We start from the raw sequence: 15,148 nt of genomic DNA on the forward strand, positions 1-15,148 counted from the left end.
GAGCTTTCAGATCTCACACTGAATAAGAACAAAAGAACTTGTCTGAGTCCATACAACCAAACAGATCAAAGATTTAAAAAAATCCAATTGTGTTTATTTTATAAGGTTATATTTAAGGAATATCAGACCAGACATTGGGTTCTTTTATTCCGCTATAAAGTTCGAACCTTTCAGATTTCTTCTGCAATATAAAGTTGACACCCCCATGATATCTTTGTCTTAAAAAAAATTAAAAAAAAAGGGTTTATGGAAAAATATTCCAATCTAAAAGACATAAACGCCTTCCATACTTTCACACGCTCTGCGTTGAGGAGAGAAGAGAGAGAGAGACTCTCTCCGTCGAACAAAAAGGTCTCGACTTGTCTCTCCGAAGTGGCTTTTTTCTTTGAGGGTTTTTGAGGTTTGAAGAGAGAAGCGTATACATACAGGTATAGATACAGTGCGGAAGACATGAGAGGACATTTGGGAGCTGTAATAGGGAAATACCCTTCAAGTGATGGGAGTGCCCCAAATGATGGAATCATCAAGCACAACAGGAAATGCAGAGATATTGCATTCCTTGTCGTATTTATTGCATTCTGGATTTCCATGATTGTGAATTCCAGCTTCGGTTTCAACCAAGGGAACCCATTAAGGTTAGACCCGAACAAAGTCCGGTCTTTTCATCTGCTCTTCCCAAAATCCTCAAAATGTGTTTCCATCTTTTTGCCCTGATTTTGTCATTTTGGTTAGCTTATCTCGTGGGTTCGTCATTATCTGTTGATGGGTCGTGTGATTGTTGTTTCATCATCTTAAAATTTTGCACCTTTCAATTGTTCTTCTTGCTGTTGTTTGGGAAAGATTCTATCTCTGCATAGTTTCCAAGTCCGTTCAAACTTGGTAACTTCCGTTCCTCATGTGATCCTTTTTGCCAAAGATCCAAAACTTGTCTATGAAGAGCTAAATGCCCTTTTCATTTGTTCTATGCCACCAATTATTCAGTGACATTGTGCTAGCTGTTCTGGCTTTCAAGTACATTAAGTGTGTTTCTTGATAGAACGAAGAAGAATTATGGCAGCGATAGTGATGATGGTACATTGATCAAGCAGAAACGCAGTTTCTTCCGTGTTTGATCTTCCGGCTTGTAGCCGTATCTGTGTCGGTGGTTTACTTTTGATGTCTCAGCTAAAGCGCTTCTATCTTTTGTTCTTGCAGGCTAACATATGGATTGGACTATGAAGGGCATGTATGTGGTAGCAAGCATCCTCATCGTGATCTTACTAAGCTCGAGCTTAAATACTGGTTGAATCCTAACCAAGTTTACAAAAGCGGTTTGAAAGACGGGCAATTCAAGTTGGCTAATGCAAGGAGTATATGCCTTTTGGATTGTCCTATACCATCTGATGATACCCTCAATTGGGTCTGTGTCTATCCTGATGGAGAGATTCGTCTCAGTTTGAACGATTGGATCGACAGGAACTATGATTACTTTGAATTCCTTACACCCGAAATGCGGAATTCCTCTCTTCAGCTTCAAGGCCCTTGTTACCCTGTAATATTCCCGAGCGTGAACGGTAAGTCTACTTAGTCGTTTAACTTCACTTCCATTTGGTGTTTGCAAATGGAGAATGGTAAAGATCATATGGGTAATTCTGTAGTTTACTGGAGCTGTCAGTTTATTGCTCGGGCATCAAACTCGTCTTTACGCCATTGGAACCAGATGGGCGGCGTGAAAATCCAAGAGGGCATGATAATTGACAAAGCGATTCATCGGTCCATAAATTCTCGGTCCTCAGTTCTGAAGGTTTGTGAATGATTTCCTTCTTGAAAATGTGAAAACTTTGGCATTTGGACTAGAAGAAAGAATTTCATCACGGAATTAAGACGATCTAAAACGTTTTCGGTTGTTGTTATTGCAGCGTTACGTGGCTGACATCGGGAAGTCATGGCCGGTTTTGATTGTTTGCGGAGGCCTCGTGCCACTATTCCTCTCTGTTATTTGGCTTCTGCTCATTCGACATTTTGTTTCAGCCATGCCTTGGATAACTGTAGCTTTGTTCAACATGCTCCTGATCTCGGTTACGATAATCTATTACTTGAAAGGTTTTGTTTTCGAAGAATGCTTAAACATAATACCAAAAGTTTCACCACTTTACGACGTTCACATTCTGCGTTTTTCCTCTGTTTTTTTTCTAGCTGGATGGATCGGGAATGATGCTGTAACTCCTATTATTGGCCAGCATGATCCATACTATCATGTGTATGGCCGTGTAAGCTTCAATTCTTGAATCTGGTTTTGTCTGAATTCTTACATATAGTGATTCCCATTAATTTGCCTTTTTATCGGCTCGCATATTTTTCAGGAGCTTACTCATGTTCGCGCTGTGGCTGTTCTGATGACGTTTATCTCGGTTATCGCTCTCCTCACTTCGATTGCCATTATCCGACGCATCCTCATGGCGACATCTGTCCTCAAGGCAAGTATAGTTTCTCAGTCACGATATCTATCTACAGAAAAAAATGTTTTCCGGGTTTGTGCCTCTCAAGAATGTCACTTTCCTTATCTTTCAGGTGGCTGCTAAAGTCATCGGAGAGGTTCAAGCCCTCATGATATTCCCGGCCATACCATGCACTGTTCTCACGATATTTTACATGTTCTGGGTATCGGCTGCTCTCCATCTGTTCAGTTCGGGTCAGATTGTTCAGAACAGCTGCAGCTCTAACTGCTGTGTTTATGATCTGGTGGCCAAGAAAGTAAATTGTGATCGATGTTGCGGTTATAGCATCCGTTATACTCCTCATATAGCTATTTCCGTGTTCTTCCACCTGTTCGGTTTCTACTGGGCTACTCAGTTCTTCGTAGCAGCTTCTGCAGCTGTTATAGCCGGTTCTGTTGCCTCGTATTACTGGGCTCGGGGTGATACGTCGGTAAAGCTACAGTATTTTGTGCATATATATGTGTATATATGGAAATGTCGATCGATGCATTTTTTTCTGATTTTGATTTAGTTCTTGTCTGAAAAATGCAGCCTGAGATCCCGTTTCTTCCAGTTTTCGCCTCGATGAAACGGTTTCTGCGCTACAGCTTAGGATCTGTGGCTCTCGGTTCGCTCGTCGTCTCGTTTGTGGAGTGGGTTCGGTTCATTCTCGAAGCCATACGTCAAAGACTGAAAGTAGTGAGCACCCCACCTGACAACTGGTTCGGGAAAATGGCTTACTACACTTGTCGAGGTTGTCTGAAAACCGTCGAGTGGACCATCAAGTCTGTTAACCGCAACGCATACATAACGGTATACCTCCCGAGAAATCTTTTTTCGGAACCTCTTCTGTCTCCTTCCCGATGTACTTATCGATGTCGGGCCATCTCTTTGCAGATTGCTATAACGGGGAAAAGCTTCTGTAAGTCTTCCGCCATGGCTACAGAGCTCATCGTAAACAACATTCTAAGGATAGGGAAGGTGAACGTAATAGGAGACGTGATATTGTTCCTCGGAAAGCTCTGCGTCAGCCTCTTCAGCGCCATTTTCGGGTTTCTCATGTTGGATTCGGACAAATACCGATCTTCTTCCGGGAACAAAGTCTCGTCGCCGTTATTCCCCGTCTTGGTAAAAAATGCTTCGAAACTGTCAATGGTTAATGTTCAGACATTGATCGAAAGCTGTCGTCTTGTCATGATCTTGAACTCGTTTGTGCTGTCCCGATGACACTCAGGTCTGTTGGGGGTTCGGATACGTAGTGGCGACGTTATTCTTCGGGGTGGTCGAGATGTCGATCGATACGATCATTTTATCGTACTGTCAGGACTCTGAGGATCATCAAGGGACTGCTCGATATGCTCCACCTCTCCTGCTCGAGACGTTGGGTGACGATGATCAGACCGAGGTCCAGAGACTTACCCAATGATCGATCGGTCCGAACATCTTCCTCGGGTAAGTTGTGTTTCTAGGGTCGTATCTATGCCGGAAAACGGATTCGGATCATCGAACTTTCCGATCATTTTTTGTAATTTCGATGGCTTGAATCTTCGATTCTTGATCCGAGAAAAAATGTATTGTGCAGAATGCCTCTGTTTTTTTTTTCCCAGATAGGATGAAGCAAAAGGGATGTGCTCTGTTTCTTGGCTAATAGAATTTACAATATAAAAATGAACGAATAAATCAGAAATAAATATAATTACGTGTTATGTGGAGTTTATATGAAGAAATATGGTAAGTTGATAAATGAGATATTCAATAAAACTATACTTGAAAAGTATGAAAATAAATAGGCATTTTAGGGTGAATATTGGTTTGTCATTTACATTTATTTTTGTTATGAATTAGTGATTTACATGTTAATCAATTGGGGTTTGTGTAATAATATATATTGAATAATACAATTTGATTATTGGTAGTAAAACAAATGGGGTAAAAAATAGGGATAAACAAAAAAAAAACTTTCAGCTATCATATTTATGTTAAAAAAATCTTTCATTTAAAATTCATTATAAAAACCATTAACTATTAATTTTGAAAAAAAAATCATTAATTTTATAAATAATTAAAAAAACAATCAACAATTAATTTTAATAAAAAACAATCAACAATTAATTTTAATAAAAAAAATTAATCATCTATCTAAATTATTTTAAAAAATATTTTATTTAAATTTATTATAAAAATCTATAAAATTTGAATAGAAAAATATATATAAATAATATAAAATTTTAAATATAATTTATCATATTATATAATATTTAAGAGGTTATAAATTGATTATATTTTATTAGTTGTAAATATAAGAGATCATATAAGACCATAAATTTATATCCTATACATTAGAATATCACTTAAATCAATAATATTAATTTAAATTTGTTCTTTCTGAAAGTATTGGAGGGACTGAAGGGTAGGATGGTCATTTCGGTTATTAATCGAATAACCGAACCGAACCGAACCGAATAAGACATAACCGTACCCGAACCGAACCCGACATCAAAACCGAACGGTTATGATTTCCTTAAACCCGAAAAACCGAAACCGAAACCGAACCGAACCGAATAAAAAATAACCGAAAAAACCGAGAGAATAACCGACAATTTTCTTTGAAAAATTGAACTTTTTTACCAAAACCGAACCGAACCCGAACCGAAAAATAACCGAACCGAACCGAACCGAAATTTATATAAAAACCGAATGGTTATAGTTTTTCTATAACCGAAATAACCGAACCCGAATATAACCGAACCGAACCCGAACCAAAACCCGAAATGGCCACCCCTAGTGAAGGGCATAATTTCGGTGACCCAAATTTAAGATTTCATAATTGCAAACCTGACGTCCATATTGGTGATATCTACATATTGGTCCTCTATATTATATAATTATTATATTAGTACTCTATTCTTTCTTATTTACAACTTGATCCTTTCCCTTTTTAATGCATTCCCTCCCCTTTTCTTCTCTCTTCTGTCATTTTGCCTCGCCCTCTCTCTCTCTCCGTGCAAACCGCCGACGCCGCCGTCTCTTTCCGGTGAGATTTCGCTCCTCCTCCAGTTTAATTTCACGATCGGTTTCTCCAGCTACTCCTTCTACGGTAGCGTCGCGTTATCCCGCGTCTCGCGTTCGATTGCCGGAACGTGGTTGTGCCAGTCGCCCCCCAAATCGGATCCAATGATGGATTTCGGGTCTCTTAAATAGCTTGATTGGTGTTTTGCAGTGAAGTAATGTCGTCGAGAGGAGTAATCAGCGACAAGTGGTCGCTGAGGATTCTCTGGGGTTGTGCAATTGGAACTGCAATCAGTATGAACTTTCATCTCAATCATCTGATCTTAGAGGTTGAATTCGTTTATTTTCCAAATCAATCACTTAGTTAGGTTCTCAATTCTTAACCATGCTGTTTAGGTTTGTACATGGTTGCTGTAGAAAGGCAAACGCAGAACAGAAATCGTGCTTTGGCTGAGAGTTTGGAAGCTGCTGAAGCACAGGGTGACAATGGCAGTGTCTGAATATGGAAGGGCTTTGGTCTCATATCAGTTGAGTTTTCTTGTAATACCATCTGTTGCAAGATTGCGTTGAATCTCTTGTCATGTGATATCCATGAACCCTATTTCCATGCGCATTTTCCGCAAGACGATCTGCATTTTAGGATTTCCGTGTGGCGACTCTCTTAGATCAGATATGTACCCAATAAAACTTGCCAGTGATCTTTCACTCGAAATGTACTAGCATTATCAACCAACGCAGAAAAAATGGCACAGGGACCCAAAGGCAAATGCTTTGGGTTCTTTCTCTTGCTATGCTTCAGTTTTACTTTTGCAAGTAGGCTCTTTATGGATCTCACCATGAATGGTGCTCGAGACGTGGACTCGCACCATGAAGCCATGATGGGGACGAACAAGCGTGAGCGGGAGTGGAGGCTTCGGGGAAGGAGTTGGTATCAGCTCGGGTGGCTCTACTATCCCCAGAGTAGTGGTTCCCGGCCTCACCATCCCTGGTGTGGTGGTTCCTGGCACGACAATTCCTGGGTTTGGCTCTGGTGGCTGCACTCTGGTTTACTAGCCATCAGTGCAAGGCTGTGCCGGGAGCTGTCCACCGAATTCCTGGCACGAGTCGGAGGATGGAACCACCGCCGCGAGGGCTAGAAATCAGATTACAGACGAAGCTAATGCACCTATCTTGCAGCCGGAGAGTCAGACTCAAACCTAACCTATGGACCTATGGTTACGGCAATGACGGACATTCTAATTAACCATTAAAATGTACTCTAATGATGTCTAATAGAAAAAACTTCGGTCTTAAATGAATCTGTCGGGTGAAAATTTCCTACAGCTTAATGCTTGCAACAATTTCATTGTATTACCACAAACGAAGTTTCATGGTCTTTGGGCAAACAAATGATCAAAGGTTTGGTACGATTATTGCTTCGATGCACTACAGAAAACAGAAACTTCCGACAATAAAAAAAAAACGGACAAGTTTATGAGAAGCTACAAAATCTGGGTTTTTAGATGAGCTGTTATCGTCGCCTATTGGTTCTCATCTTCATTTTCTGAAGATTCCTCATTTTCATCCTCATCTTCATCTTCATCTTCATCCTCATTTGATAACATCTCTTTATCTTCATGGTCGGCATCTTTTTGGCAATCGGATTCAGAAGAATGCTTTGCATTACGATCGTTGAGTTCATTGTCATCATAGAGATCCCTTTGGACAGGGACAGTTTTCTGTTGCTGAGAGGACATGATGCTGGCTATGGCTTTGAACGCTGCAACTGCTGCTGGATTGTTATCTCCCTCGACGGCTTCCTTGTCTATGGCCGACATTGCGGGTTCCTCCGAGGTCTCACTTTCTTGCTTTGGAGGCGGTACAAAGAATGGTATCCGACCCCTCTGCCAGTCGTGCAGTATCATCTTTGCTCCGGTCATCAAGTCGGGTTCTCCTCCCTGCACATTCATCATCTCTCGGTTATTGCAAAACCGATATTTGCGTTCTTGAAAATAACATCAGCAAGCTCGGTAATATTTGATTTCGAGACAAATCCAAAATCACATATCTATAAAACTTTGTGTAGAAACAAGAAACATACCCTTAGCAATTTGCCTGTAGCCTTGCAAAGCTGAATCAGAAAATCATTATCATCCTCCCTGAAAAATCAAAAAGTGGAAAAATTCACAAGGGTTTTATTCAACAAGAAACCCCACTTCGTGACTAGGACCCAAATGAAAAAATGATAAAAGAACATGAACAAGTATAGTCTTAAGCTTGTATGAGTAATACCAGTCCTTTATTTTGTATGCTCTCTGTAGGTGCACCCTTTTTACACGCTTCAGAACTTCTCCGATGTGTTCTGCTGCATCCTCCAGGTTCGTGACTCGTACCTGTACCCAAAAAAATGCGGACCACTAAAGCGATGGAAATATCGGCAGAAAGCCATGAACTATGATGGAAAAAAGAGAGACAAAAACCAGAAATGCAGTCCAATATACAAATAAGCAACCATATTGTATCGATGACGACAACAACAACAATAGCGCTTTAAATCCCAAGTTTATTTGAGGTCGGCGTATGAATTCTCTTCCTCCATTCATTTCGGTTTTGGGTTAAGTCCTCCAAAATTTGTAGATACTTCAAATCACCACTAATCACTTGTTCCTGAGTGAGTGAGTCTATCTCTCTACTTGTCTCTTATTCCTATGTTCTCTCATACGGTACCGACCAAAAAACAGAAAGATACGAGCATAGGAAACTTACCACGCCCTTAAGAACAATATCTGTTTCGGTATCCCGGCTCTGGTAAACAACTCCAGGACAATCAATCAAGAAAATCCTCTTAGTGAGTGTGATGTATTGCCAGACTTTGGTCTCCCCAGGAATGGGAGCAACCTTGCAAACCTGACAGAAATAGAAAGGAACAATTTTTAAGAAAAGGAATACATGTTCTGGATATCATAAACTTTAATACACGATGCTTACATTTTTAGTGCGTAATGTGTTGATGACTGATGATTTTCCGACATTTGGGTACCCAACAAATCCCACAGATATGGCCTGCTTATCACTTTTCAGACGTGCAAACTGCCTCAACACTGAAAGTAGAGAACCCTGAAAGGATGAATCATTTCAGCAGCCTAAATGATCAGCTATACTGAAAAAGCAGGCACAGAAAAAGGTAAATTCTGATGCTAAAACTTCTAAGACTATAAATCATTGGCGAAATACCTTTCCAAATGACTTATTGATGCTTGCATGGAATGCTAGAGTTGGATATTCCTTAGATAATACCCTCAACCATCCTTTTGTAACCCAAGCCGGCACAAGATCACACTGGTAAAAGAACACATAGAAGACACACAAATGTTCCAAGTAAACAACTTTCCACAAACATGAATTAGCCAACTTTGTGCATCCGAGTTTCAGAGATAAAATAGCCAACCTTGTTCAACAAGAGAACCATGTGTTTGTGCTTGTGATGCTCTTTCAATGCCTTTTCCAAGTGGTAACATCTAGTTCCTTGAGGATCCCTAGCATCCAAAACCTGACACACAAAAACCGGATGAGATTAAAGGAAAAGACCCAGAAGAGAAACAAGGATGTTTCGGCCTGAAATGGGTTTTTTAAACAAGAGACATTTACCTGGACAACAACATCTGAAGAGTCTATGACTTTGTAAAGCTCACCCCATATACGTTTGCTCTGTCCTTTCTCAAACATAGTGTGCCTAACCAGATCTCTAAACCCGTCTTCTTCTTCTCCTTGTGCGGAAGAAGTACTCTCTCCATATTTCTGTTCATACGCATCTTCAAAGTTGAAAAAAACAAGTCATAACTTACATCTAACTAAAATTTTGATGCTTGATTACGGGTTACAACAAAAAACCCAGAAAAGCAATAATCTTCTCCACTGCCCAACAAAAATCTATTTCAATCCAGATTGAGAAAAACAATCAAAAGCAAAGAAATCAATTCACCTTGAGACTCATCCGCCTTCTTCACCAAGGCCTCGTAATCAGACGCCACAAGCTTTGGACGTTTCCTTTTATTCTTCGGTCCAAATGCATCTTGAAAGGGCTCCATATCAAGGAGGTGGACTCTTGATTGCTTCAGACAACAACCGAAAACCCCAAAAGAACGAAATAGTTAATAATTTAGACAACGAACATAGTTTCCGACAGTCCAATTCAACAAGACAAAACCTTTACCTTCCGGTGATCAGATAAAAGAGAGAGAGGCATCTTCTTCTCCTTCAAAATCACATTGTAATTACTTGACATCCTAGTTTGCAGCTCTTCCCTGAAGAATTCCAGCTCTTTCTGATTCACAACTCTCGTATTCCCTGCCCAAAACATCAACCGCCCAAAAATTCAAGCCTCGCGTGGACAAAGAAAGATCCATAAGAGTATTCTCTTCAGTTCTGTCTACACCGAATCAAAGAACAAAACAATCATACGACTAAAACAACGCACCAAACCATCTCCGATCGGGTTGGATTCGCGTGCTCGGCAACTCCTTAGACTGGAACTCGTTGCTAATGACTTTTCCGCCGGTGTCACGCGTCGGCCTGGTGTTGTACATCTTCAGCCGCCGGACAGTGGCGGCGGTACGGCCATTGGTGCTCTTCTTCTTCCCATCGGAACGATTCGCGTCGAGCGAGTGCTTAGGTTTCCCGGAAACATTCGCTCTCTTCTCCTTCTTCACCATCTCTGGGTTCTCTGTCCGATGTTCGCTCGGCGAGAAAACGAGAGGAAGAGGAGGAAGAGGAAGAGAGGGAGTGTGTGTCAGTCAGTTGCTAGGGTTTTCGATGATTAATCAAAACCGGGTTGAAATGACGGGTCTCGGGTCGGGTTTATTGTGGGCTTTTAATTTTAGGGCATTGGCCCAACACATTAACCAGATAACACAGTCCGGTTTTATTATGGGCTGAAAACTTTCATATTACGTGGAAATTTTCGGTTCGATATTTATGGATTCGATGCAAATATGTAAAAATTGTATCAAATTATAACCAAATATTAATCGATTCGATTCGGTTTGTCTTTTGCAGAGTAAATTTTTTTTATTGTCCTCTTTAAAAATTTGGAAAAAAAAAAGATACAAACCAAATAATTAAAATTAAATTAACTGGTATGTTTGTGCCGATAAGACAATAACGGATTAGGTATTATTATTTTTTTCTTCCAAAATAGAATTAGGACAATATTTAGGTTACCCGACGAAATTAGTAATATTGAATAATACAACACAGAAATAAAAATTGTAAATACCGATACGGTGCTTCAAGTGGACGATGTTAAACCATTTCATATAATTGTCTGAATTATGTACTTACCAGTAACCATCAATATTTTTATATTTCGAAAGAAAATTGTGGACTTTTAAAATTCAATTTTCAGATTGATGGAGAAAAAAAAGGTTTTCGGGAGAAGAAAGAAATAATAATTAATTGGGAAGACATGATTCATTTGAAAAAGAGAGGGTAGATGTGTATCAGGGGCAAACTTCACAGATACCCTTCTTGCGTCACATCTCTATCACTGATACACCCTTCAAAATGTAAAAAGAAAAACTATCAGATTATACATCCTAATTAAAGTAAAATGACATATATAACCTAAATGAGAAAATGACCAAAATACCCTAATGAATTAAAATTAAAAACGTGCACTACACTTCAAGTTCCATCATCTTCTCTCTCTTCCGTCGACATTTTTCTCCTGCTGTGTTCTCTTTGTTTCATCGCCATTAAAGGTAAATCATCTCCAAATCTTAGTTTTTTTCCAGTTTATTATGCAATCGAAGGCAAATTTCGGTGAAGATATAAGATTCAAGTAAGACCCAATGATTTTCGAGTATTATTATGTTGTTTTTTCTGTTATAGGGTTTGATATTATGAAATAAAAAATACTGTACACATTGCTGTAAAGAACGAAATTTTGGGGAAAATGATAAATGTTGATGTTTTTACAGGAATATGGATGATTATGAAGATTGTTACACATCTATTTGCATTCGGTACGGTGGTTTTTGGGAAAAGAATGAAGATGCAATATTTGAATGGAAAGGAGAGGAATACAATCGAAAGACTATATGTGTCTCTAACAAAGCAAGTCAGATGACATATGAGGAGCTTGTTCGATGTATATGTGATCAGCTTAAAATGGAATTAGCGACACCAAAATTAAGCTTTTTACCGATGGTCGTTGATGGAAAACAACCGGAATATATATTTGACGATATGGGTGTAAAATCATTTTTGTTCAGCAAGACAAATGGGCGACGATGATGGATATATGTCGAGCAAAAGGATGATGATGAATGCGTTGCATGTAATACGTGTGTAGGTGAAGCTAAGAGTGGAGATATTGCAAATACCAAAGAAGGTAGAGATATAATTGAGACATGCGGTTTAGTTGTGGATTGTGTGTTAGGAAGAGTAGATGGAGAAGATAGAGAACATAATCACGATACATTGTTTGGAGATTCTTGTCGGGTTGAGCATCAGACTTTGCATGAGGATATACGACATGACAATGAAGTGGAACATGCGACTAACGAAACTGAAGTTGAAATTACGACTCAGATGGGTAATATAGATGAAGCAGATGAAGCAGAGACATTTAATGAAGTTGAGAATGGTGGTCGAATACATGAGGGTGGTCGTGAAGATTTCTCATTTGAAGACAGAATGGGTTTTACGGTGGGTAAAGAGTTTCTGAAAAAGGTTGAGTTAACGATGAAAGTAAAGAAAGCTTCACATGATTCATGTTTTGAATACTACGTTTACAAGTCAGATCGACATGTATGGGAAGCAAGATGTCGATTCCGAGAAAAAGGTTGCTTGTGGAAACTACGGGCATTTAAAAAAAAGAATTCGCAGAGTTTTGTAGTGACGAAGCACGTTAACGTTCATACATGCTCGCATGTACTTGAAGAAGCGAAAGAAAGAGTTGGAAGTATAGACATGGTTGTTAATTACTTGAACCGTCATTACGCGGGTCAAGTTGATCTTCCAAGAGTGAAAAGGGTGATGTCATTGGTGTGTAAAGCTTATAAGTGCAAGATATCGTACCTAACGGCATGGAGAGGGAGACAAAATGCGATTGATGGTGTTTGGGGAAACCCGAGCGAAAATTACAGGAGACTTCCAAGTTATTTTCATATGTTGAAGGAAAGAAATAAAGACACAGTTACACATATTCAACTTGAAGAAGACGAGCAAACTTTTAAGTACGCCTTTTTTGCTTTGGGTGTTTGTATCAGAGGCTGGATTGCAATGCGAAAAGTAATCGCAGTAGACGCAACATCTTTGAAGACAACTTATAAAGGATTTTTGATTGTCGCAACAGCCCAAGATGGAAATCGACATTTATATCCCATTGCTTTTGCCGTAGTTGATTCAGAAAATGATGAATCTTGGAATTGGTTTATGATGAAGTTGGTTGAAATAATTCTGGATAGCGATGATATGGTTGTGATCTCGGATAGACATCAAAGCATAACGAATGCCGTCCGCAGTGTGTATAGAAGAGCTAAACACGCATATTGTGCATATCACATATCCTAGAACATCAAGACATTGGTGAACAAAGGAGTACGGGGTAAAAGGAAGAAACAAGGAGAAACTGTCGCTGGGTTATTCTATAAATGTGCAAAGTATTATACAGAGAAGGAGTTCCAAACATTATGGGAGGAATTCACTGAAAAGTATGAGTTTTGGAAATCTGATTTGTATTATTAGCTGTATAAATTCTATTGACTTATTGTAAGAAGTGACCATATTATGATTTCAAATGCAGGTTTCCTACAGTGGCTGAATATTTGAACAAAAGTGTGGAACCTACGAAATGGACGAGATGTTACTTTCCCGGAGAAAGGTATAACCTATTGACAACCAATGGTGCAGAGTCTATCAATTCTGTGTTGAAGAAGGCGAGAACACTACATTTGCTCGGTTTGATTAATGCGATTGTGAATAAAATGATGGAGTGGTGGTGTAAGCGCAGGAACCGAGCATTTTCAAGTACTCAGGAATTAACACCGTATGTTTCCAAGAAACTGCATCAACGATATAGAACTTCGAAGGTATTTACTGTGAAGGAGATAAATCGGAATTGGAAGGAATATGAAGTGACTGATGACGAGGGAAAGACATATTTCGTTGATCTAGAGAAGAAGTGTTGTGAATGTAAGGTGTGGGATATTCAAAAATACCCATGTTGTCATGCAATAAAAGCGTTGCATGAACACGGCGAAAAAGATAAGCTACTTGACTATTGTTCACCATATTACAGTAGAGCCACATGGGAATTGGCATATGTTGATTCTGTTTACCCGGTTTCTGATGTTTCTCGTTGGAGTATTCCTAACTATATAGCGGAGATAAGAGTCAACCCTCCTGCTATGAAACATCGAGGTCTTGGCAGACTAGCAACGAAGAGGATACCAAGTGTTGGAGAAAAACGCCGAAGGAAGAAGTCGAGGATGACTTCGTCCTGTAAATCTGATTTGAATGAGCCACAATCGAAGAAAATGAAGAATAGTGATGGAAACGGAGTGCAATTAGAAGATGAAATGTGAAACACGAAATATGTTGAGCATTTCATCTGTTAATTACATTTTTTGTAAGCCTTGACTCGCTACTGTGATATGGTTTTTTTGATAATTTTTGGGATGTATTTTGGGATGAATGAACGTTTGTATGTTTGTTGAAAAATCATGTATGGTCGTAAATAAGTAGCAATGTATAAGTTACAGATGCAAAATATTGAGATAGTAGTTGCAATTGTCAAAAAGTAATTGAGATGAAAAAGAATGAAAACGTCAATAAAAAAACAAGTAAAAAAGTCAAAAGTCAAAATACAATTAAAATATATTAAAACAAATAAATAATCCTATAAAAAAAGTCAAATATCTGACATATCGAAAACGGTGTGGATTTGTCGTATTGTCTATCGTAACCAATTTTTTACAACTCGATTACTACCGTTTTTTGCAACTTCGACAAACGTGTATTTTATCAATAAAATATGTAGGTAAAACATGTATTTATCGATATTCTTCTCAGAAGTGATGTATATATACTAATTATATGAAAAGAAAGAATTTTAAATCATAACTAACAAATTTATTAAAAACTTGTTCATTTTCTTACATGTAACAATAAATCTATATAAACCTAATACTAACACATTCAACCATTTTGAATAAAATTCAACAAAATATACAATTTGTTAAAAATGTTAATATAAACCGATTATTATCATTTGATTGGAAGACTTTTATCATCATTTGATAAAATTAACCGACAAAATCGCAATTTATTAACAATTTTTTAAAAATTCGTTGGTGCCAAATAAGTCGTAATTAAGTCGTAAAATTTTGGGTTTTACACATAATAAGACAAAATGGGCAAAACGCGCGATTTTTTTAAATTGGACCCACTTCATGCAAGTCTATTATCCACGCGTCGACTTCATATTAAATATTTTGTCTACGTGGATTTTTTATTATTATTTTAGATGTTTGACTTTTTTTAATAAATAAATCTGATACCAAATATATTTGGTCACAAATACTACTACTATTAGGTAACAATTACCACTCTTCGTTTACTACCATTTTTTGGTGGTAAATGCGACTATCCACACTTGTATGTTTATGCTCAAGTCTGATTACCAATATATTTGGTTACGA

At 38.5% G+C, this 15,148-nt stretch overlaps 3 protein-coding genes across 3 annotated transcripts; 2 read left to right on the forward strand and 1 right to left on the reverse strand.

Moving 5' to 3' along the window:
* Positions 1–232: 232 nt before the first annotated feature.
* Positions 233–4,104, forward strand: LOC104810480 (choline transporter-like protein 2). Its single transcript, XM_010536807.2, has 10 exons — positions 233–635; positions 1,195–1,553; positions 1,638–1,783; positions 1,899–2,082; positions 2,176–2,249; positions 2,343–2,456; positions 2,551–2,907; positions 3,009–3,269; positions 3,354–3,584; positions 3,691–4,104. The coding sequence occupies exons 1-10, from the start codon at positions 451–453 to the stop codon at positions 3,880–3,882; spliced, it is 2,103 nt and encodes a 700-aa protein (XP_010535109.1). The 5' UTR covers positions 233–450; the 3' UTR covers positions 3,883–4,104.
* A 1,306-nt stretch (positions 4,105–5,410) lies between these two features.
* On the forward strand, positions 5,411–6,194 carry LOC104810481. The gene is made up of 3 exons (XM_019202236.1): positions 5,411–5,490; positions 5,677–5,759; positions 5,862–6,194. The coding sequence occupies exons 2-3, from the start codon at positions 5,684–5,686 to the stop codon at positions 5,963–5,965; spliced, it is 180 nt and encodes a 59-aa protein (XP_019057781.1). The 5' UTR covers positions 5,411–5,490; positions 5,677–5,683; the 3' UTR covers positions 5,966–6,194.
* A 660-nt stretch (positions 6,195–6,854) lies between these two features.
* LOC104810482 (nuclear/nucleolar GTPase 2-like) lies at positions 6,855–10,231 on the reverse strand. Its single transcript, XM_010536808.1, has 11 exons — positions 9,922–10,231; positions 9,658–9,791; positions 9,427–9,556; positions 9,093–9,256; positions 8,893–8,994; positions 8,679–8,783; positions 8,433–8,561; positions 8,211–8,351; positions 7,737–7,837; positions 7,546–7,603; positions 6,855–7,402 (listed from the first exon to the last, which is right to left on the reverse strand). The coding sequence occupies exons 1-11, from the start codon at positions 10,154–10,156 to the stop codon at positions 6,986–6,988; spliced, it is 1,716 nt and encodes a 571-aa protein (XP_010535110.1). The 5' UTR covers positions 10,157–10,231; the 3' UTR covers positions 6,855–6,985.
* Positions 10,232–15,148: the final 4,917 nt, after the last annotated feature.

This window comes from Tarenaya hassleriana, unplaced genomic scaffold (assembly GCF_000463585.1).
Source record: "Tarenaya hassleriana unplaced genomic scaffold, ASM46358v1 Cleome18, whole genome shotgun sequence".
In the NCBI taxonomy this organism is placed as follows: domain Eukaryota; kingdom Viridiplantae; phylum Streptophyta; class Magnoliopsida; order Brassicales; family Cleomaceae; genus Tarenaya; species Tarenaya hassleriana.

What these genes read in the sequence shown, in the direction of transcription:
- LOC104810481 (XM_019202236.1), top strand. Translation starts at nt 5,684, where the DNA reads ATGTCGTCGAGAGGAGTAATCAGCGACAAGTGGTCGCTGAGGATTCTC. An exon ending in TGCAATTGGAACTGCAATCA is followed by an intron (nt 5,760 to 5,861) that starts GTATGAACTTTC and finishes CATGCTGTTTAG; the next exon opens with GTTTGTACATGGTTGCTGTA.
- LOC104810480 (XM_010536807.2), top strand. Translation starts at nt 451, where the DNA reads ATGAGAGGACATTTGGGAGCTGTAATAGGGAAATACCCTTCAAGTGAT. An exon ending in GGGCTCGGGGTGATACGTCG is followed by an intron (nt 2,908 to 3,008) that starts GTAAAGCTACAG and finishes TGAAAAATGCAG; the next exon opens with CCTGAGATCCCGTTTCTTCC. An exon ending in ACCGCAACGCATACATAACG is followed by an intron (nt 3,270 to 3,353) that starts GTATACCTCCCG and finishes ATCTCTTTGCAG; the next exon opens with ATTGCTATAACGGGGAAAAG.
- LOC104810482 (XM_010536808.1), bottom strand. Translation starts at nt 10,156, where the DNA reads ATGGTGAAGAAGGAGAAGAGAGCGAATGTTTCCGGGAAACCTAAGCAC. An exon ending in ATATTGTTCTTAAGGGCGTG is followed by an intron (nt 7,838 to 8,210) that starts GTAAGTTTCCTA and finishes TTTTGGGTACAG; the next exon opens with GTACGAGTCACGAACCTGGA. An exon ending in CTACAGGCAAATTGCTAAGG is followed by an intron (nt 7,403 to 7,545) that starts GTATGTTTCTTG and finishes ATGAATGTGCAG; the next exon opens with GGAGGAGAACCCGACTTGAT.